At 36.9% G+C, this 25,049-nt stretch overlaps 1 protein-coding gene across 1 annotated transcript in view; it reads left to right on the forward strand.

Annotated features, from left to right (window-relative positions):
- Positions 1-22,633, forward strand: part of LOC107194629 (protein patched) — a 78,755-nt gene extending 56,122 nt beyond the window's left edge. Inside the window, 5 exon segments of the mRNA XM_015584276.1 lie at positions 17,297-17,704; positions 18,998-20,776; positions 21,044-21,532; positions 22,241-22,364; positions 22,491-22,633. Of these exon segments, the coding sequence (XP_015439762.1) occupies positions 17,297-17,704; positions 18,998-20,776; positions 21,044-21,532; positions 22,241-22,364; positions 22,491-22,633 (2,943 nt within the window).
- Positions 22,634-25,049: the final 2,416 nt, after the last annotated feature.

Here is a 25,049-nt window from a genome sequence, read left to right on the forward strand (position 1 = left end):
TGCGTTGCAACATATCTCGTTCAAAGCACATCATGAACGAAATCACGTGGCGAGATATCTCGTCCTCCGATGCGAAGGGGTTAAGTTGACCCTAAAAAATAATAGAAATAAAACAAATCGAAAAAGTGGTAACCATTTTGTCCGCAAATTTCTATAATAAAAATATGTAACTAATAACATAAATTCCACTGCACTTATGGGGTCGTTTGTATATTTTCAAGGCCGAAATCCCTTAAAATCTGAGGGGGATCACGTGTATCACGAGACACCTATATAGTACACTCGCGTGTGGCGTCAAGAAGTTCTTCTCGTTATAAATTCACGATATCAGAAAACTTTCCAGAATGATGTAATTACACGGCATCGTGCACAGGAGGTTTCCTGCGTTTCTTGTTGCCCCGTTCCTCCCGATGGTGGCGGTGATGGTGTTATCCTCCCAAGTAGCAAGCTCGTGACACGTATTACGCCACCGTCGAGCATTCGTGGCCGTTGTAGACCGCAAGCGAAACAAAAAGCTCCGGCAACCACTTATTAGCACGCTTGTTCCTGCGTCAGAGGGATTGATGTTATAACTCATAGCCTACGTGCAATTATGCCGAGTCCGTTTATTAGCTTGAATTCTGTCTCGGGCTCATTTGCCGCTGGATTTATGCCCGTGATCGATCTAAGGGACACGGGGCCCGCAGATTGATGCACGGAAATAATTACACGCGCTATCAATATTTCGAAACGGTGGGGAATCGAGTAGCAGAAATCGATCGACGGATTTTCACAATGTAAATAAGGAATGTATTTCCTAGAAAAGATATTTTGAAGACATACTGGAAATATTTATTACATTGATTTTACATGAATAAGATGGAATGATTTGTATACGAGTTATTTTGGCCAAGGTAGCGAGCCACACATTTTTGCAATAAATATCTGGTTTAATCAATTCTTCTAGTACTAATAATATGGGAGGTATAAACGTGTTTAATATTCAAGTGATGCAATAAATATTTCGAAGAAAGAAAGTACATATTAGCACACGCGGATCTCTTATAAGGAATACATTAAATAGAATGAGAAATATAAAATAATTAAAGCCATAGAATAATGTAATGAATATTTTGATAATATAATGTACAAACTTATGGATATATTTTTAATATATGAGTGCGCGCAATTTTTTGTTTCTACTGTAATTGAGAGTTTCTTTTGAAGAATTGAAAATGTAATGTAGGAGGTCCATAGCTTCGAAATGTACGGTTCAATAGATAGATCATAAGAATTTCTTTTGAAGAATTGAAAATGTAATGTAGGAGGTCCATAGCTTCGAAATGTACGGTTCAATAGATAGATCATAAGATTTTCTTGTGAATTCATTTTCAATAATGGGCACAGAAGTTCGTTTTAATTGATTTGGGTTTTCTGTCATTCAAATTTAAGCTATGTATTATTCTTTGTTTTTAATTTTATTAATATATTACAACTCATTCTAGTTTTCATACATTTCTCAGGTACAATAATGAATTATCGTTAAATATTTAAAAAATATTGATCTCTAATCGGTTAAAAGCTGACATACAAAAGCAAACGATGTCTTTAATAACAAATTGCAATGAATCAGATGATAATCAGATGCTACTCCATTACGAATACTAAATCGAAAGATTATTATTATCCCTGTCTACAAGTTTTTCTATCAAATTTCGATCAATTTCTTAGCATTCGGAATTTCAGTTTTCCAATTCTTGAATTAAACTCCAAATATTTTAATTATTCCTAAATATTCGTCACATCTTCCCAACAAAATTTTCACAGTTTCCGCAAAACAGTGCAGAAAGAAAATTGCGTGCAGGAAGAATATGCAAGAAACCGGCAAAAAATTCCGTGCGTCGACAGGATTCTCTGTTCGGGGAACACGAGGGTTAGTTGAGGCACGTAGGCCAAAATCGCTATCGAAATACCGACTCGTAGCGCCGGAATCGCTTAGACCCCGCAATGACACAATGTAAAAGCGCGGCCGTACGCTAAGATTCGTTCATAAGATCAATGCCCAGAATAATAAGAGGCCACTTGGAATTCAGCGGGTCGATGACGACCGGTTGCGTGCACGCACCCGAGTCCGGTAGGTCCCGGACAGCCGACGTCCATTTCGCTTTGATGTCCGGGAGAGTATTCCGTGCCCGGAGCCGGCGACCACGGTAATGAATACTTAATTGAACGTACCTGGGGAGACCATGTGCGTATGTGTACGTGTGTGTGTGTGTGTGTGTGTGTGTGTGTGCGTACATAAAACACGACCGAAATCGAGGATTTCATCGTCGCGCGAAATCAAAAAGTGAATGCTAATGAAACGACTTTCGGAGAAGACGAAGGAAGCAAGCTGTACGCGGGAAAATCTATCGAACCGAACGCGCGGAAACCGGACGTTCACTATTTACTTGGCCTATAACAATGCTGTCCAGCTTGGCTCTCGGGAGGGGACCCTCACACGCCTGCTTCCCCTTCTTATCGTTCTGTCATGCCGTTTCTCCGAAGAAACAAAGAAGCTCACACTCTTGTCTCCGTTACTCCACGGTAACGGTGGTAGGGGATGGCTATTGGCTCTAAAGAGCCAAGTTGGACAGCACTGCCCTATAACATCGAGTCAAACTCGTGTCGACGATTTGAAAATCGATTCATCAAAAAATAATATTATTCGGTTTTCTTTGAGTCGAAGTGAAATACCACGTTGCTGGTATTAATATTTAATTTTTATAGTGAACGTACAGTTAGGATAAGTACAGAATTCCTTTCGATGCTGGGAAACCATCAATAACAATGTAATACGGGAGATTGCAGACGTTGAGAAAATCATAGGCAAGGGGGTAAAGGATTGACCCACCCTGACTGCCTGAAAATCATAGGTTCCTTTGTGAATTTTTTCTGAGAATACAATAAAGTACAATGATTTCTCGATGATAAAATATTTGTAAAAATATCTACTCACGACTACATATTCGGCGGTACCAGCTGCATACATGATGCCAATATAAGATACATCTGAATGTATTTACTTTTAAATAACGCATAAATTAAAACGTCCATTTTTTAAAAGTGTCATACCACAGTGACCTCTTAACCTTTGTGTGGACAACCAAAATATTCACGATTATTGAGCAATCGTCATACCTCTATTTTGACGGATTAGATAAACATAGATAATTTTAGTTTCATACTTTTCCGAAAATCTACTTCCGAATTTCCCTTCCTATGATATACCAAGTATGTACTGTTTTAGACAAGAATATAAAAAATTGTGAAAAGAAATTTAGAAATGGGTACCTGGGTACCCGGGTACCCGGGTACCCGGTTGCCTAGACAAGAGTTAAGTATAAACCATATAGTATGATACATACAATGAGTCCAAATGAAAGAACGATACATCAATCTTCTAGCAGAGTAAAACTAATATTTCATGAAAAACTAATATTTTCACAGTTAAAAACAATTTTTTGTTTCGATTAAAATTATACAAAAATTGTAAAAAAAACTAATAAAAATTGTAAAAAGCTTTCTGTTACTGTCTTCTAGCTTCTGCTTACTTTCTGCACTTCTGTCCTCAACCGGGAAAAGAAGAAATGATAGGGTAATCTATTGTTTGCATATAGTACAATACCTCTCAAATTGAGAAAACTAATCGTTTTAATCGAAACAAAAAATTGTTCATAATTTTGAAAATATTAATTATTCGACCCACATTTAATAGAACTTTTTTTCATCATTTGACCAATACTATCTACCCTAAAAGTTGTGGACCCCTCAATTCACCCTGTATTTGTACAATTTACAATTGGGTTCTAAGTATACGATTCCTGAATCGCATCTAAGATGTACCACTAGGGTAGATGATCCAATTACTGTCACCTTAATATTGTAGCGTACCTTCGTTTAATCATTTCACGTGTTTTTAACCTAAAAATCGTCTCACTTTGGAACATGATATTATTTAACGTTTCTTTCATTAATAAAAATAGTTCCAAACATTAATTATGAAGAAATCGTTAATAATTAATTAAAATCTACGAGCAATCCCAATGTCCCTATAACTGTCATCTCAAAAATCGAAGTATGTAATTTTTAAATGCTTTAACAATATATCCTGTACCGTAGACATAGATCGAATTGTAAAATTGCTCATGTAATCGCGTTTTTGATGCTCAAATTACACTTTCATTTTTCAACATTAATTTTTAAGTACTAAGTAAATACAAGTACACGTGTTCCTTTGTTTTTATGTAAATCCGAGTCCCAATTTAATAATAAAATTTTGTTGTACACAATTCTTTATACATTTCGTTTTTATTAAGTAAAATAAATAAAGTGGCAGTATTAAGGACACTGGAAATAATTGGGACATTTACCCCATAACAGCTACAATTCTAGATATACCTGAATCAGGGATACCGCACGGTTTATAACCGACCATATCGCTGAAAATCCAAAGAATTGGAGAGGATCGTGGTTCGCTTCAGTTTCACGTGGGCCACTCACGATGGATTCGAGCCCAAAATCGAACCCCGAAGCTTTCGCAACAAGTATCGGGCCACTCGCGGATGAAACGAATTTTCGAGTGTAATAAGATATCCGAAACGAGCAATTTTCGACCGTAAAGTCGCGGGCAAATCGACGGCGAGGGAGAAGAGACGGGACAATCGCGCCTTGAATGAAACGATTTCCATGCGAAATCGCGCGATGAGTATGCGTGTCGCGTGGGCCGCGGCCAGAGGTGCATTAAAATAATAAAATCGAGATATGTGCGTCATTATTCTGCCACGTCGGTGGTCGTCGCTTCGCTCACACACGCGGGACAGAGAGAGAGACAGACAAGTATACATCCATTACCGTACACCTTTTCACGACCGACACATTACGCGGCCGTCATTTCACTGCCATTAACATACGGCCAGATTCCGGTCGGTTGCTCGTGCACAGGCCAGATCACGATGGATTAAGCGTCGTGGAACGACGAATCGTAATCGCCTTCGCGGAAATTGCGGATGGGGAATTCAGTTGGTACTACATACGTGGAAATCTGTAACGTCGGTGGTCCGACGAAACTCTAATCGCGATTACGGTACAGGTGGATCCTAACATTAGGTGTACTTTTTTTTTCTCCGTCTCTTTTCACACTGAAAATCTCACTTTCTAATTTCCAATCGTCACGCACGTCCTAAGCCATTCATAACCGGAAACGGAAGCCTATTAGGTGTACTAATAAGTTTTATTCTTTTTATTTTAAGCATTTCAAGCCTTAGTGAGGGCTTACATCTGCTTTACGTTAAGAATTATTAGATTACATTGATAATTTCTACATACGAAATTGATCACATAGTAATATTGTTCCTAGTTTTCTTGGAATACAGCTTTCTTAGAACACTTAACACTCGAACAAAGTTACTTAGGCTGTTTGTTTTATATATCTCCTTGATGCTAGAATAGGCAATTAGTTTATCTTGTTCGTTGGATCTAACTACTAGTGCCCGAACTATTGCGTGATGCACTTGGTCGATTTTATAAGTTCGGATCTTTACAGTGTGAAACATTTTTTTCAATCCTAATGATTAAATGTAAGGAACGTTATCTTTAAGCACGATACCGATCCCAAACACACTGCACGTATTACCAAATCATGGCTTCAAAGTAAAGGATTGAGTCATTAAACTTTAATGTCTTAGAGTGGCCACCACAATCACCGGATCTGAATCCTATCGAAAATCTTTAGAGCCAACTAAAAAAAAAACTGCCAATTTTAAAGAAACAAATCCAAGCTAATCTGTATTATGGAAAAATGTATTGAAAAAATGAAATGAAATTAGTCTTAAACAATGGAAAAAATTTGTGGAAAGTATGCCCAGACGAATTCAAGCCGTTATTGACGCCGAGGGTGGATACACAAAATATTAAAGCTATTTGAAGTTGTCACATTATTGATCAAATCTAATATTACATGTATTGCTTAATTCTAGTTCTAATAAATATTCTTTTCGGTATGTTTTTTTATTTTTTTTATTAAGGTAACGACTCAAATTATATACCAAATACGTTTCCAAAAATTTATACTCAGCCATTACATTTTGATTAAATAAAAAGTATAATTAAGGAAAATATTTTATCAATTTCCTGAGTCGCTGTATGTATATTAAATTTTGTACATTACAATTTAAACATAGTTAGTGCACGACTTTATACAGTTTTATTACATTTGTTTAAGAAATGTGAATATGTGTTTGCAAGCCTGTGTGTTTTGGCTTGTAATTACGTTCTCGATTTGAAGGGGTAGTTGGAATTTACGTTTTCTCGGTTTGTTAATTAAGTCTCTCCTTTGATTGTCGTAAAGAGAGCACAGCCATCTTTAGTGGTTCAAATCTTCCTTTTCTTGGGTACATTCACAAATTGGGTTAACATGTATAAAGTGATTTTTCGATAAATGCGACATAATTACAACGATTAAAATATCGGTAAAAAAAAATAACCGCAGACAAAAGGTGAACGGGGGTTCAGTACAGGTACAATGAAATAAATAAATAGTGTAGATATAGAAACCTATTTATCATACCTCATTTTATCATAATTAATAAGAGGTCTTGTTTAAATACAGTTTTTTTTTTTCTAATATCCGAGTAGCATTTTATTAATTTACCTTTACGGACTGGACATGATGTAAGAACGATTTGTTCAGTAGAACACGATCCACTTATCTTTTAGTTTACTGTTTGTTTCATAATATACGTACATATCCACTATGAAATTCTGGACAGTTTATTAATAATTTTACGTCAGTCTGTATTTTGTACAAAATCACAATTTAGGCCACCTATTCCAAAACACAGTATTAGTCCATGATCATCGTATAATATCGAAGTAGAAGCTCCATTTAACCCTTCCGTGGGCAACCAAAATATTCAAGGTTATTGAGCAATTGGAATACCCCTATTCTGACAGATTAGATAAACATAGATAATTTTACTTTCATATTTTTTCGAAACTCTTAGTTTTTCCTATAATATACCAAGTGCTGCTTCAGACACGAACAAAAAAAATTGTGATAGGAAATTTAGAAATGGGTGCCTGGGTACCCGGTTGTCTACACAAGCGTTAAAACCACGGGAACTACTAAAAAATTAACGTTTAATTACTCGTACGCTGTATTTATTCGATTTCCAAGTGTCGTACCCTATATGCCTGCACAGGCTCAAATCATCTTCTTTACTATTGCATTCGAACAAGCGATATTTTATCCTCGAAATGCCTCACCTCGCTAAAACTACATTATTACGCGCGCAACCACCGCAGATACGACTCCATCAATCCCGTTTATTACCGTGCCGCCCTCCTTCGAGTGCGTTTACAAAATTTACCTCTTCATTCGTTCGGTAAAAAAAAATAACCGCAGACAAAAGGTGAACGGGGGTTCAGTACAGGTACAATGAAACTTATGCACAAAGATGCGCATAACATCCTTTCGCACACGATACCGTGGGCCACTCACGTGCATACACGCAACTCTACGAAAAAGAAGCGAAAGAGCCAACGGAGGAACGACAGAGAGAGAGAGATATAGGCAGATTGCAGGGGGAAGATACAAGGCGCGGTCAATTAATTTCGCATAATTGAAAGCGTTGATTTATAGCGTCCGATCCTCGAAAGGGCGGAGAAGGATGCGAAAATACATCCCTCTCTTTCTGCCCCTTTTGGTTCCTACTCCTCCGTGCTCCACCTTTCTCGTTACAACGCGCCTCGCGTTCTTCACTCTTCGTGGACCTTAGCCTCTTATTTCTACTTCTATTTCCATACAGTGTGTTCGCTCGCCGTGGTACCTAAGGTAATTACACTTTATGGCCACGTGGTGCAGTCAGTGCCTCAATGCCTCGGAACATTTCGAGGGCGTAGCTGCGGGCATAGAGCCGAAGACCGTTGACGCAGGAGATCACTGAATGTATCCCGCGTACACCGACTGTTCGCGTGTGATTAGGGTTGGAGCGGGTAATTTAGATTTTTACTCGGTGAGGTTGTAACTGGGACTGGAAAGTTACGAAGCTATGACGATTAACGGTGTACGCTCCTAATAAGCATTTCCGATGTTCAATCTGGGCCTTGATAAGTATAGGGTATAGTCAGACCTTGGGTAAATCGGGTTTCTTGTCGCATTATAGAATAAAATTATGCTAGGTTGACGAGCACAGTCTTGGTCAGTTAAGTGTGTTACACTTACAAGGTAAGCAGCTAGTTTGTCCACTTCTGTATTTTGATGTACGAAGGTATTGCAGTAAATCCTCGATGACTGTCCGTAGGCACCTCGGCACTCACAAGGAGATATCTTCAGGTGTTATGCTGACTTTTTAATGAGATTTAGAACGGTGATAAAGCTTAGAATTCTGAAGCAAATTATATTTGTTTCAGCTGCATATGGCCATTAGTTATGAAATATTTAATGTTCAGTGCTGTAGTATACAAAAATGTGTAATAAAACTAATATGTACCTATGGAATCCAGCTTTGGGGAATGGCAGCCAAATCGAGTATACAAAAAATAGGAAGCCTATAAGCCCAAATTCTTCGTACAATCATAGACGCACTACACAGGAAGCAATTACACGATTCACAAAAGAAACACGAGACCAGAGTTGAATTTCACAGCAATCCCTTAGCGGTAAATTGCTACAACAGCATTACTACATAGAAGGCTGAAACGCAAACACCTTTTAGATTTAATGTAACTTCGAACTCCAAGGACACAAACAACATAAATCCAAATAACAAGACACACGTGACTCTTGCAGTGCTTGTCGCTTAATGTAGCGAAAGCTAAATGTTAGATACTTATTATATAACTATTTGTTAATATTAAATATAATAGGTGCAAATGAAAATGGTATCCTAAAAAGAGACGTTCGTGGGATGATAACGTACTTGCCTCTGTTGCTATTCATAGAATGTTAAGTATAGATATTCAGTGATTTCAGAGATATAAATCATTGAAGTAATCACGGTGATAGACTGCCATTATCATTCAGTGTATATCGTTTGCGGAACAGCGAATAAAGTCAGTTGAAAGAAAAACACATTCTATGAATTACGACGTCTCGAATTCAGAATACCACTTTACTCGTATTAGTAACTCACTTAACCCTCTATGTTATCGTTGTTTTATTCGATTAAATTATTATAGATAGTACCTACATCACCTTGGCACATGACATTAATCATTTATATCTCGCAAAATTATTGAATGTCTACGTCTTAATAGCCTTGCAACAGACGTAGATACAGTGCAAAAACCAGTTGAAGACAAGTTGAGGTGTTTCCCTTCTTAGAGACTCTCCCATATAACGTATCGTCGAATTCGTGGTACAAGGCGAAAAGAAATAATAGTTCTGAAAAATAGGTCAAAAACATACGATACGATATTTTTCATACGATTAAAAACAATTAATATTAATTTTTAATAAGAGTAAATTTAAAAAGTAATATAATACGACGTTTCGTCGTCGTAGGAATCAATAAAATACGTAGAGCACGGATTCTTGTAACCTTCATCAGGATAGAATGGAGAAGAGCCTCAGAGACTCTCAGTACACAATAACGGAAATTAAGAATTCTAAGATATTTTACTTCTTTTAATTCTGGTTATTTAGTTAACAAAATAGTGACATCTACCCGAATGAAGACTAAATACGGCTGATAAAGTGTCTGTCCACTACAGGATCATATCGATTATGGTGTGACGCTATATGTAATATGTATATTTTCCATCGATCTCAACGTCTTTTAGTTATCACTTCCTATGAAATTATTGTGCAAAACAAATAATACGATATAACTGTTAATAATTGTAAGTGTTAACATAAATGAAAATAATAATAAAGACATTATCCGCTGAAATAAAATCTTTAAACATTCATGTTGATGGTGTCCAGTGATCGAGGGTGCAGCAGTAACTGCTTCCTGAGTCACCGAATTTCCCCAACCGCAGCTTCCGTTCAGTCGAAGATCACGTATCTCTACATCAATGATTTTATCGATCTCCCCGGCTTTTATACCAGCCTTCGTTAATTATGCGAACGGCATGGATCGGATAATAATTCCATTAAGCACTCGTGAAAAGCAGGAATCTTTGAAAGACCGCGGACCAGGCAGGCCAACCCTCAGAAAACTGGATCCTTGGATCGCCTAACAAGCCATCGTCGGCGATCCCAGAAGATCGAACCACCACCGAGCAATCAGACGTACTAAATTATAATTAGTCGGTACACGTAATTTAACGACTATTATTCTATCCTTCGGAACCCAATCGTTTGTGTCATATTTTTTAAACGGAAACCTCGTTTGAATGTGGCATAATTACGAGAAATACTTGTAAAGTAAGAATTTCCTCAAAAAACTTATCTGTGATTCCAAAGACACTCAATAATTCCATCTAGATATTTGAATATTCTAAATCCATAACGTTAATGTATAAATTTTATACTTTTCAATTTTCTTTTGCATTTGTTCTGTTTGTTTGGATAGTTTGTTTAGATGGTACTGAATACCTTGCGTTTCGCCATTTTAACCCTCTAGAGACTGGCAAGATAATACGTCCCAAGACAACTTTTAAAATATCTGCTGAGATATCTGCTCGCAAATCTAGTTATTTATTTTTATAAATAAAATTTATGAAGAAGATGAAAAAAGTAAATTTATTTTTCTGTAGTAATTAATTATTCACGCAACAAGTCATTTTACCATCGCGGATTTTCAGAAACAGACATATATACTCATAGTACATATATAACTAGGTATGTAACTTGAATTAATTATACTTTCAAAACTATCAAGTAACTACGGTTAATATACATATATCACACTATCATTAGAAATATGCAGAGTAAAGCAACCAGAAATTGACTGCTTACCAGTGAATGACCATTAAACAAGAAATGTAAACTATAAATTTAAAAAGTATCTAATGTTTATAAATGAAGTGTAGTTCCACCTTTATATCCCATATTTTTAATTCAGCGTATTAAGTAAACATTAGTAAGTACAATTCTTATTAAATATATTTTGGAAATGTAGCAATAATGTACTGGACTTTCACACGTTTTGCACTTTATAAATAGTTTTTCTAAAAATTACTATAAGAATAAGTAATTATTTTTATAAAAATTTCAAGAAAAATATATGTAATTGTAATTTCAATACTTGTTTTGTTGTTATAAATAAATACATTTAAGTATTAATCTCAAACGTCCATTAATGCAACAATTCGGTCATTCACTGCTTGGTTTACCCTTTTCTATCATCCTACAAAATATCGATAAAATCGAGGTGGTACAATTGGGATCCTTCCCTTGTAAGTACAATATCTCTACCCATGGCTTGTCGGAAGCCAAAGCATTCAGATCTGTAAAGTCAGCTCCCCCAAATGCAAAATTTTATGAAAAACATACAGTTTTCGTTTGTCCACGATTTGTCCACATATTTGTCCAATAAAATTTTATTGGGGTGGACAAACGTGGACATATCGTGGACAAACAATTCCAATACCTACTTTAGAGAAAATGAAATAACAAATGCTCAGAATGATCATATTTCATTATTTCTGTTTTTTTTTTTTTGTTAATAATTCGATTCTGCTAGGTGGACAAACGAGAATTTGAGGTGGACAAATGTGGACAAACGAATACTGTTTGTTTTTCATAAAATTTTGCATTTGGGGATGCTAGCTTCACAGACCTAACACATTCTGTGGCGTGCTCACTTTGATGTACCGACAACCACTGGATCGGGCGAACAGCTCGGCCGAATGATGTTTTTGTTCGCTTCGCCATCCACTTCAGCGCACAGTCGCTTCTTCGGCGTGCGTCCGCCACTTATGCCTTGCTCATTCGGGCCGCATGCTCAGATGGGTACGCGGCATTAGATAATCAGCAACGAAGATGGAAACACAGAGTAGAACTGTATGTTCAAGCTGTAACTTGGACTCTGTACTAAAAGTTTTACGCCTTACCATTCATAATATTATAATTAATTGCGAGATTCTATCAACTATTTGACTGTGTTAACCACTTTGGAAGACATTTCGATGAACAAACTTATTTCCCAGTTTGTTATAATTTCTTCTGTCACCATTAATTGTAACCTATTAGGACATATGATCCCATTGTGAAGAACTAATGGATATATCCCATTTTTAAAACGATGCTTAACCTATTGTTGTTTTCTAAATACCTGAATGTATTATAATCCGTACCATAGTATTATTGAGTTTATCGTTAAAAAAAGTTCGTCTCGAAAGGGTTAAACTGAAAACTCAAACCAGACTTCTTAATACACACTCAAACGATCGCGAATTAGGTTCCTTTAAAATTTGTTAAAATGTGTGAAAATGTCAGAATATATAATTCAAATACCTTTGCGTGTCTTGTTCCATTAAAAAAAAATGCACGAAAAATATACTATTATCTCTTTTCATGAAGATATTATAAGACTGTTTTTTCGTTAGGATATGGGTAGTAATGATGTAAAAAGAACTGCATGTAGTAATAAAGAAAAAACAGAGAAACGTGCAGGTGCGAGGGGGTCGGGTGATTCGACCGGAATATAACACGAGTACCGGTTGGCGGCTCTAGTCGAACACGCGGCGAAAAACAAGAAAACGGTGCCAGTAGTGCGTTGACGTTTTGTGGCACGCATAGTGTCCGTTCGTGGAATTACATAAGGCGAACTCCACGTGCAACACGTCTCGCGTCCGAATCACAGACAGAATCGTGATCACCGCGAAGCTTTTCATCTGGTATGCTGGCCCCGACATCCGCTAACATCGGACTATTACAGATCGTAACCGGTAATATTGGTTTTATACGTTTTCTGAAACGCTAGAATAACAGAACACACAACATTTATGAAATAAAAATATATGAACCATTACTATTTATACATACGTTGTGACATCTATTTGATTCATCGATTAAAAAATTATCAGAATTTTAATAAAAATGTTAGATTGCACCTGCAGATCTTTCGTTAAATATTTTAAAAATATTGTAGGGTTTTGTAGAGAGTATTGAATTCCAGAAACAGGAAAATTGCAGTATTAATTTCTGATTGTACCAAAAACAGTTGTACTTTAATAGAAGCTAGCCAGGAGAAATAGATCTTGATCTGAAGTGATATGATATTCTATAATTTCCTTTGAACGCCTACTTCTTGCAAACAATTTCAATTTTAGATAGAACAGTATGCAAACTCGGCTTCCGATAGGGGAAAAAGTGGCGTAGGGAAACCTTCTACCACTTGGTAAATTTATTCCAAGTATTGAAATAAATATTAAATTGAATGTTAATTTGATATACAATTCAATAATTCGCGAAACCAAATGGCTGGAGGTCCTTCCCTACGTCACTTTTGAAGCCGAGTTTGCTCCTAAGTGTACATTTAAATGGTGTAACAACATGTAAAATAAATCAGTCGATAGAGTGACTTCAATGTTTTTTCAAATTTTTATATCGAATCATGAAGTTTCATATAATTTTACTGGATGTTAATCGGTGAAGAACTTAAGGGGATAGCCCACTTTGGAGCCTAAATATAAAAGTTATCTGGCAATTTTTTACGAAAATAATGAAGTAAATGAAAATCTAACCAAATATCTAATACATCATGCAAAACCATATGCCACGTCAAATCCCAAACGAAATACAACTTTACTCAATGTACCTACATTAGTTACACTATTACAATTCATAAGTCTTTAACCGAATTTTTTTTAATGTTGCTACACCATTCATGTTGTTATTTCATTCTTACATCTCAAATATTTAATACTTACATTATACAAAAGTCATTCGCTCGTTCACGTCCTCCGATTGATTTAGGTAATTAAGATTTTATTGTACACAGTGACTGGGTCCAGTCGGACCCGGCATCTGCCGAATGAAGGTTGAACATCATTGAGAAAGATGTCGTGACATGAATGTGACCACGCGTATTGATACTTAGGGCTGATACTCACGGTGGGTGGCCGGTATTGCTGCACGCAGGCTGGGTTGGCATGCGGGTGTCGCGTCGCGAATGCGCCGTGAATCAAAGGACGCCCCGTTTATCGGAGAGTGGAATCGCGTTAAACTGGAATTCTTTCCTGGGAATCGGTGAAAAATTTCGGACTCTCCAGGCTGGGTATAATTATCCGCGATAATTGCGCCACCGCCCAGGAGTAAAACAGCGTGTACAAGCACAGCAGAACGTCGTGTAATTTACCACTTAAATGCGGAGCCCAGCGATCGACTTTAACCCTTAACTGATAAGGTGGAAATCATTACTTGTTGTACAACTCATACTTGTTTTGCATTCTCATGTAAAAAAACATCGAAGTAAACAAGTGTCTATTTGTAGTGACTATTGAATAAAATTAAAATATTCTAAAAGTATTCACGGGGTTCCTCAGACCCCACCTTACCAGTTAAGGGTTAAACGATTTTTCTTATCGCCAGCCGACTGTGAAAACTACACCGCCGTCCATAAGTATCCCGACATTGTGGATTATCGATAGTAGAATGTTACTATTCTTCAATAAGACTATCGCACTTCTGCTGCTATTTGTCGAATTGAATAGCTTTCTGTAGGCTTGTTAATATTCTCCTATCGATAATACTTATCTAATAATATAATATTATATTAATATTAATGTAATATTTATTAAACAATATTAAGAAAAATTTTGAAAACTATTCTTATTTTTCACAATTTAATTAATATTAATAGTTACTATTAATATAATGTTTATTAAATAATATATTAATATGAAACATTAATATTAATCCAGTTATGAGAAATAAGAATAGTTTTCGAAATGTTTCTTTAGTGAGTCAAACAGGAAATTTTTGGGTCTTGCTGTGTATGTATAAAAATAATCGTCTGTAATATGTGCTGCTACATATAGTATGTACGGAACTTAAACTCGGAAAGTTAGAAGTTCTCGGTGAATATGTACGTGAATGCACGCGCTTCCCAATTTCTTCGGCCGTGACTCGGTTATTTGCTTAATTATTATGCAATGCCCGACGATTTAATCGCTGGCAATTAATACTACCTCGTTAGTATGCGATCAACGAGCCCACCGTACCTTTACCCCCATGGTTTTTGCACTTCCATTTTGTTTCCGCTCTCTTATCCCGCCGAATTTAGCTTACTATTATGATCATTTAAAATTTAGAAATGTCTGTGAAATGTATTTTTGGAAAGGGTGGCCCCAACTTATTTCTATACAAAAAAAATCGATATTAACTTGTTGCATGTATGATAGACTGTGTGTGTGTCAGTATACATATATAATATGTAATTTAATAAAAAAGATTCATGTATTTATAAAGTATATATTTCAAATAATATATATTTCGAGAATAATTTCCAGTATAGAAATGATACAGGATGCTTCAAATATTTAATACATTTTTAGTTATATTAGTGTTACAAGGAAGTGTTATATTAAATCTCATTTTAATTATTTCGATATTTCTTATTTATATTATAACACGTAGTGTTATTGATACATTACGTTATGAAAGTAATGTAATATTCGACGAGATTCTCATTTCACAAGCAACTTTAGTTAAAAACTTCGAAAAATGAACCGTAAAATTACCAAATATTGAAAAGATTGAATGATTTCCTGAAGTAGCTTTCCTATGATTCTCGGTATCGTGTAGTTAATACGAATCGAGGTTATAAATTGAAATCTTAAATGCTATATATTCTATTTCCTTTATAATACTTATAATACTTCAGTTGATAAATAACTACTGTGTTTAATTATCATAGAGACAGTGTAGTAAATCAAATTTAATTATCCACTATTCCGAACAGCCACAAATTAAAAAAAAAACAAATGGAAGTTATTTACGATTCAGTCTGATAGAAATCGAGAAAACTATAGTTTATTCTATGAATTATTTTTAAATAATTAAATTACTTGTTTACCGCCATATTAGCAACTTACTACTCTATAAGGATCTTACAAAAATATGCATAATCCTTTCTACAACAATTACGAACAATAACAGATCGAGTAAGAATCATTCATTTTCGATGCAATCGACCCTGAAAATATCCAAAGAAAAATTCCATTCGTCCGCAAATTCTAAAAACAAAATTCACTTCATTCATCCACCGAAGAAGACGCTTGATTTCGGTCAGACTCCCGGCAGCAGCCTATCTATGAATCTCTGAAGCGTGACCGAAACTAGAAGCTCTGTCAAGTCACGTTAGAACTCCTTTCGCCTGTCGAATGAATAATCCTGGAAGGGAAGAGGGTTCGAATGGGCGTTCCTTTGCTGCCCCGTAGAAATGATAAAAACGCGATCGTAAGTGAGACAACATATAGGGTGGCCTAGGGTGTCGCGGACCTCACAACGTGATTTTATAGGGATCTATAAAAGGGGCATACCAGTCGGAGCTTTAAACGACCCGTCGTCTAGTTGCTTGAACCTTGTCCATCTGTCCCCTATATCATACCAAAATAAATAACAGGGGCAGACTGAGTTACGGGGGGGGGGATCGCATTTCATTAGAGTTACTAGCAACGAGATTTAAAGTGATGTTCTAAAACATGATGGAGCAGTGTCATATGTTTGTCGACATTATCAGCTTCAAATCGCCTACGAGCGTAATATGATCTTTTATTAGCGTTTCAGACTGAAAATACTGACCAGGAGCAATGCAACTTAAGATTCTAACATGCATTGATTTTATAACACTTCATAACATAACGTCAGAAAGAATTTTCACTTTAGAGGAGATTTTTAAGAACCAGTTCAATTTATAATCACTATACATTTATTCTTAAGTCTGCAGGTAGTTTAATACAATTAAAGTTTATTTCCCAAGGAATTATTGAATATTAAGTTACAAATGAAACGTACAAAAGAGCTGGGCTTGGCGGCAGTGAAATACGGTGGCCATATTGAATATCATGGAGTTAATTCCTATGATGATTCGCCTAACAGAACATCCGTTTTCAATACTACGTCGATGGGACATTATTTACTCTATCCTATTTTATCTTTTCTAACACATCCTCCAGAAAGACTATTATCTCAAACAACACTCTGTATTTCCAATCAAGCTGTTCTTATTTTCACGCTTGTTGTAGAAATTGCTTTAGAATTTAATTACTCGCCGCGGCTACCAGGCTTGAACCATTCCACGGAATTCCGGATCGCGATTAAGTTAAAGATGTTGGAAGCGTTTCGACAAGGTACTTACACGATACGGTTTCTTTTCGGCAGGTACCGGACATAGGGGCGGAATTAACGGGTGGCTGTTACGGTTTCGCCGCGAAATATATGCACTGGCCCGAGGAGCTGCTCGTCGGCGGCGCTAAGCACAATAAGACCGGTCACTTGACCCGGGCAGCTGCGCTGCAGACCGTTGTGCAGTTAATGGGCGAACGAGAGCTTTACGATTTCTTCGCCGGCACCTACAAGGTACACCATTTCGACTGGTCCCAGGAGAAGGCGTCCCAAGTGCTCGAGACCTGGCAACGGGCGTTCAGCAATCAGGTGAAAAAACATCTGGACGCGAACGGCTCGGCACCGTACAATTTGTATGCGTTCAGCACGACAACGATGAACGACATACTCGGGAAGTACAGCGAGGTGCCCGTCATGAAGATCGCCATTGGCTGCGCGCTGATGGTTAGTAGTAATTTGAGAAACGATTTCGAACGTTTTTAGCGAATTATCATTTGCACGGAATGTGGGCAACGCAACTTCGTTATATTGGCTTGTCGCAAAAACTCAGAACCTTTCGATGATTTAGCGAATCTTCATTTGCACGTAATGTGGACTACGCGACTTTTTGTTATAGTAGGTTGCTGAATAAGCTCTGGTCCTTTCGAAGATACATTGGATAGAATTGGATTGGATTGGAAAAAATATTCAGTTTTTACATAGTAATAGTTGCAATCTGTTAGCTGCGATTTTTAACAAAATAATGATCCAAACAATGAGTACACAATTCAACAAGTAAATATTTGTGTTTCTAATAGAATCTCACACTGGTGTAGTTTAAAAGCTAAGCAATCAACATGTTAATTTTATTAAAAACAATTGCATTTTATACTCTCTAAATAGTAGTCATATGAGCAGTTTTTCAATGTGCATTATACTATTCCTTTGTGTCTTTTGAAAAGGTAAGGAACAGGATTTATGCAGAAACCTAATATTAGTCTTGTCCGAAAGCTCTGTCGGTTTTGTACCTTATTTAATTTAACATTAATCTGGAACGCAATGATTACTAATTTATGTAACGATATTTTATCTTTCTGACAATTTCTCTATGCCTCCTGGATAGAAATCGCCCACGTTATCATTAAAACTCGGATGGAAAATCGACAGAATCTTCTGACAAACCTAACAAAATCAATATATTTTCCGATTTATGTATACTATTCAAAATAAATATATATTTCACAGTTTTTAACACAGAAATATTTTTGTTCACTATTAGGCTTTTACACTACCACTCGTGAGTATTTGCCCTCCCATGGAACAAACGTTTACTCTTGTCCATTTTACATTTCACTATAGGAATCTTCACTTAATGATCGTAAATTTTGATTATTTTATTGTCCATAATGCGGAGAAAACTAGTTCTTTTGAAACATTTGGTAAAAATTTTAGTAAAGTGAATCTAACAAGTGTGCACAAATACTTCTAAGCAATACTTGTGTATGTTAAAATCGTTAAAGTAGACACTTGTTTGGAGAATTATAAAATTCCCCTATTTTGCACACGTTATACAATTGCCATATTTTATTTAAAGCTATAAAAAAAACTCAGTTACTTCTTTTTCCTCTTATTAGACATCATACTTTAACAATACATTGTTTGAAAAGTGAAAGAAGCCATTCCGTTCTAAAATTTGTTGAATTCGTATTATTATGAATTATATTCTTTATTCTATGAACTACGTATGTTTTGTTACAGCTACTGTACGCAGGCATAGCCCTACTTCGATGGAAAGATCCAGTTCGTTCCCAAGCCGGTGTCGGTATAGCCGGCGTGATGTTAATCTGCGCTACCGTGGCAGCCGGTTTGGGGTTCTGTGCCCTCCTAGGCATCCCCTTCAACGCTGCGACCACTCAGATAGTCCCGTTCCTAGCTCTCGGACTCGGTGTTCACGACATGTTCCTATTAACGCACACCTACGCTGAATTATCAGTGAACGAGGTACCCAGTGGAGAACAGACGGGAGTAGTTCTGAAGAGGACTGGTCTTTCGGTGCTTCTGGCGGGTATCAGCAACGTCTCGGCATAATTACTATTCAATCTCGCCGCCATGCTGCTGGTTTTTCCAGCTATGGTCAGTCTAGATCTGAGAAGACGTCGTTCTGGTCGCTCGGACATACTTTGTTGCTGTTTACCATCTTCCAATACCAGCAGAAACAAGTATACGAACGGGACGACTAACGGCACAGCGAAGCAGACGGTGACCAGAGCGATTCCGCCTGAACGTCGCGAGACCTGCACTCAAATTCTAACCTCTCAGAACGCACAGAACGAGTCCTGGGTCGGTGGGAACATCGATATGGACTTGGACAAGCAGTGCAGCGAAGAGGATACCCTAACCGGTTGCAGCCAGGATGACTGTCTTAGCTTCTCTCTGACTCAAATGGCTGCCAGGCATTACGCCCCATTCGTCACCAGACCAGCGACCAAGGTCTTTGGTATGATGATATTAATCACGGTACTAGCCGGTTGTGTCTGGCAGGCCGTCAAGGTGAACGATGGTCTGGAATTGACCGACCTGGTCCCGCAGAAATCCAACGAACACGCTTTCTTGGCTGCTCAAGCGAAGCACTTTGGATTTTATAACATGTACGCCGTTACCGGGAGGGACTTCGAGTATCCTACCAACCAGAAGCTGCTATACGAGTACCATGATGCTTTTATGAGGATAAAGAATGTCATCAAGAACGACAATGGTGGTCTGCCTGAGTTTTGGTTGAGCTTATTCCGAGACTGGCTGAAGGGATTGCAAAGCGCGTTCGATAAGGATTACAACAATGGGTGTATCACGCAGGAAAGGTGGTACAAGAACGCCAGCGACGAGGCCATTTTAGCTTACAAGCTCTTGGTCCAGACTGGTCACGTTGATAATCCCATCGATAAGTCACTGGTCATCCAAGTTAGACTCGTCGATTCTGAAGGGATCATCAACCCTCGAGCCTTCTATAACTACTTAAGCGCGTGGGTGTCTAACGATGTCCTTGCTTACGGAGCTTCACAGGCCAATTTGAGACCAGAGCCAAGGCAGTGGATCTACACCAATGATCACGAGCTGAAAATCCCTAAAAGCATGCCCCTGACCTACGCTCAAATGCCATTTTACTTGCACAAGCTCACCGACACGCAAGAGATCACCGAGCTGATCGGTAGCGTGAGGAAATTGTGCAGAAAATTCGAGGAACGAGGACTGCCGAACTTTCCGTCCGGTATACCATTTCAATTTTGGGAACAGTATATGGACTTGAGGAGTTGCCTAGGTATCGCCTTGCTGGCTGCACTAACAGCCAGTGTCGTGGTGGTTGGAATACTATTGTTAAACTTGTGGGCCGCTTTGTTGGTTGGTACATCCCTCGCCGCTGTTGTATTGCAACTTCTCGGAATTATGGGCCTTTGCGATATAAAGCTGAGCGCTGTTCCGGCTGTCCTTCTGGTCGTTAGCGTTGGAATAGCTGTACACTTTACAGTGCATATTTGTCTGGTGAGTACCCAGAAACTAGATCTGATAGTTTTATATCCAGAATAAAAAAGTTGATTTTAGTTTAGTGTGTTAAGAAAACTGTTTTATAGTATTCAATTATTAAACAGCAGCGCAAAGACTAAATATAAGTTTTATTTTGAGTACATTTCTTAGGTAAAATTAGAGTCCTCAAATCCATTCTGTGAAGTGAAAGCACATGAGACTACTTCTATAATTCTACCTTCCATTGACCCATGTGTATTCTATTTGCATTTTCTTTCTTTGCAGAGTTTCATCACGAGTATTGGAAGCAGAGATCGAAGGGTCCGGCTAGCCTTAGAACACATGTATGCACCCGTAATTCACGGAGCGCTAACGACTCTGCTGGCTATCGTAATGCTAGCCTTCTCCGAGTTCGACTTCATTGTACGATACTTTTTCCTGGTATTGCTCTGTCTAATTGGGATCGGCCTGGTGAACGGATTGTTCTTCTTTCCAATTTTATTGTCTTTGATCGGCCCGTGTCCGGAAGTGATACCTAATGATCACCCGGATCGTATTTCAACACCGACTCCACCTGCCTCACCAATCGTCAGAAGATCGAAGCCCCCAGCGCCGCCCAGAAGATCGTACAAAATCGATAATGCTAGATTACATGCTGAGCCTTCTCTGACAACAATTACCGAGGAACCCAATTCCTGGCACAGTACACAGGAATCCTGTATAATCGTGCAGCCAGAATTGAAAGTTGAGACAACGTCGACATGTGGTAATCAGGTACGTTGTGAAGCAAATCATAAATTGTTTACAATAAGTTGTGGAAGTTACCTAGTGATTTTTTTTTTAAATATACTTTCGTTGCATTGAGAGTGTCTTTTAATATTAGTTGCTGCAACGTTCTGTCCTTAATTGCTTATACAGTAAGACCCCGCTTAATTGTACTCCATTTTGCGTTGATTCGCTGTAACGCGTTTTTAATACAACTAAAAAAATTCACCATTTCTCGGCTTCCATTAATTAAAGGAAATATTCCAGAGTATTTTAAGAACTACGTAAATAACAGTCAGAACTCTGAAATACATAGAGAATGAGGTTTCTTAAAAATGAAATTGTGGGTTTTAAGGCAAATAGGCATGAATGAACATGAGATTAATATTGTGGTTTCCTGAAATCTATCAGTATCTACTATAAGAACAATTGCGAAATATATAGATGAAGATCTTTTGCAACTACGACGTCAAAATTTTTCAACAACGATGACAGTTCGTGCGAGAGATCATACATGTTAAGTTTGTGCAAAGATAGCCCCTTTACTGTTTCGTATAGCGCTCTACATTCTAGAAACGTATCCTGGGTGTTAACTGGTGTGTCTTACTGTATCTGAAAACATTCTTATTACCGCTTACATTATATAACTTTGAGCCAATGATGCGTTCCATATCCCTGAAGCATGATTAACATGTGTGCTTTTGTTTTAACTAACAGAACTGTAGCGGATCAGATACAAGTGGGTCTAGTCGAATATCACCAGTGACGTCAACATCTCATATCACGACCAAGGTCACTGCGACGGCTAATATAAAGGTGGAAGTTCATACACCGTTAACCAGTGAGTATCTATTCTAATGTATAATTAAAGTACCGTTTGCTAGAAAAACATTCGTTACAAAGTTTGATTGATACATTCACTTATGGTTATTTAAGATGTTCTAATTTTTATGTGAAATTATTGTAGGTACAGTGGATCGTGGGGAAAAATGCAGGCACACGAGTTCCAGTAGCCGAAGGAGCTCGCGCTGCAGTACGAACGTTAATACAGGGGAGTCTTCCGGTTCCAGTTCTGAACCGGATTCAGACACTAACCAACACAAACACTAATAATAAGTACCGGGAAGACCGGCAGCTACTGCTCAAGTACCATGCAAAGCGGGAACATACAGAAGGCTGACTAGGATAGAATTATAGTTTTTCCTCTTCTCTTTAGTAACACGTAGCGATGTGCGAGCATCCAAAGTATATATATATATATATATTATTACTGACGACTCTATTCGTGATGAGTTTGCTGCACGGTTTAAACTTGAATTTGATATTCAGGATTCTTTAATATCCAATACATTGGATATTGTGAAAACGGAACACGTCACTGCCCATATTTTGTATAGAAAGCTGCAAACTAATCCTGAATAGGGCAAAAAGTAAACTAAAGTTTCCTACATAGAGCTGACAATCAGAGTTCACAGGGTACTTTTACATCGCTATTAATATAACGTGCTTATTTGAATCGAGAAACAAAAGTATTATGACTCAGAAATATGTTTTTATGCTCACTCACGGAACCAGTGTACGTGCAGTGTACGTTTGTATATAAATGTTCTCAAAGTACATTTATATTTGTATCATACATTCAATGCAGAGCATTGTTCGCCCAAATCTTCTTTTTGGATTGAATGTGTAATAATTGGGGTAGACAACATGTGCGGTATTAACAAATCGACTTAAAAGTACGTCAAAGAAGATGCTTTACTATGCTCTGTGGTATACGACAGTTTCCATGAAACTATAAGGATATTATTTAGCAAAGTAGAAAAATTTAATTATTTGTTCTATAACTGTTAATAATGTGACAAAGATTATGGAAACGCACGAGATGCGGGCGACGATTGTATAATATTTCCTAGGAATTTCTCGTGAAGTCCGTTAAACGAAATGAGATATATAAGTAGTAACATTTTTCTTTGTCGAAATGTTAAGTTTATCGAAAATACGGAACTTTATCGAGATGTTTTTCTTTTAAAAGATACGAATAGCATTGTACGCATAATGTGTACACTGACGATTTCGTGAAACGATGTATGTAAGGCGTCACTATGAAACGAATATTATACATTAAATAAAGCATTCATGCCTGTTTGGGTAGTTGGATTGCCGAATGTTTGCTGATTACGTTTACGTAATATCGTTAGAAGTAACTTCTAACTTAGAAGTAATTGTGACAAATGTAAACTTCTCGCGACGCTTCTTGTAATAATGTAATGTGGTGCCTTGAAAAAAGATTATGAAATTTGAGTGACTACTATTTATTATATGCTAACAGTAACATGCAGTGTGTATATGACTCGAGCGATATTGAATCTAAAATCTATTTATTATTTATTTTATATCCTCACATTGATATCACGACTATTTAAAGCGATAACGTTTTGTACAATGCCTATTTCATATAATAATTTGTAAAAAATATATACTTAATTATTTATGTCACACGCTCTATAATATTTTTATATAAAATCGTTACTTAATTTAATAAAACAAGTCAATCCATCTGACTCGTACCTCTAATGTAAAAAGGTGTAATATATTATTCCACGGTTATTATCTGCAAGTACATTTCGATGCAAGTATGTCGCAGACTTATGTACAATAAGAGAAGTATTTTTTATGCAAAGTCAACTTGTAAACATAATAAACGCGGACAAGGTATTTAATGAAAAAGATGCTCTATAATAAATGTAGAATTATTTGTGCATAAGGAGCAGTTTTATAAGGAAGAGAATAGTCAATGTACCTCCAATTGTACGTCTTAAATTTTATTATCACATCTTGCCGAAAACAGAACTGTAGTAAAAATTTTTGTACCTTCTGAGCATATCTCGAAACACAGAGCCAGTAATTTTTCCTGACCCTAAGCTTCAACTGGAGGTTTAAAAATTAACTTACTATTAATTTTAATATTGTAGAAGTTAATTATTTTCATGTACTGAATATAGAAACAACTAATTGTATGATTTATAATATTCATTTGTACATAAATATAACGATGATACCGAAATAATTTGACGTAAATACTTCTTCTCCATTCCTGAATATATTAAGAACTTACATTGATTCACACTTCCGTTCCATGCGTTCGGAACGTAGTAAAATAAACATTCGTTCAGTACTGTAACAGTTATTGTCAAAAACAATATCAATCAAACGTCGACCGAAGAATTCTCACTGTGCTACATATTTTTACTAATTCCTTGCATAAACTCGACTCAGGCACATTTAAATTCAATCATTTTTAAGTAACAATCACCACAAACATTAAGACATATATACATATAATCTAAAGTCTTAAATTCCGTGTCCTCTATTGATGTTTTATATAAAATAGTATATTGTGCACTTTTACAAAACCTCATCCAACATATTTTCAGCCAGTTTACTTTTCCTCCTTTAGTATTCGTTTTCCTTTTTTGAACTAGATTTTCTAGATATTTTGGTGAAATGAAATTTTCACGTTTATATA

Source organism: Dufourea novaeangliae, unplaced genomic scaffold (genome assembly GCF_001272555.1).
Source record: "Dufourea novaeangliae isolate 0120121106 unplaced genomic scaffold, ASM127255v1 scaffold8, whole genome shotgun sequence".
Taxonomy (NCBI): domain Eukaryota; kingdom Metazoa; phylum Arthropoda; class Insecta; order Hymenoptera; family Halictidae; genus Dufourea; species Dufourea novaeangliae.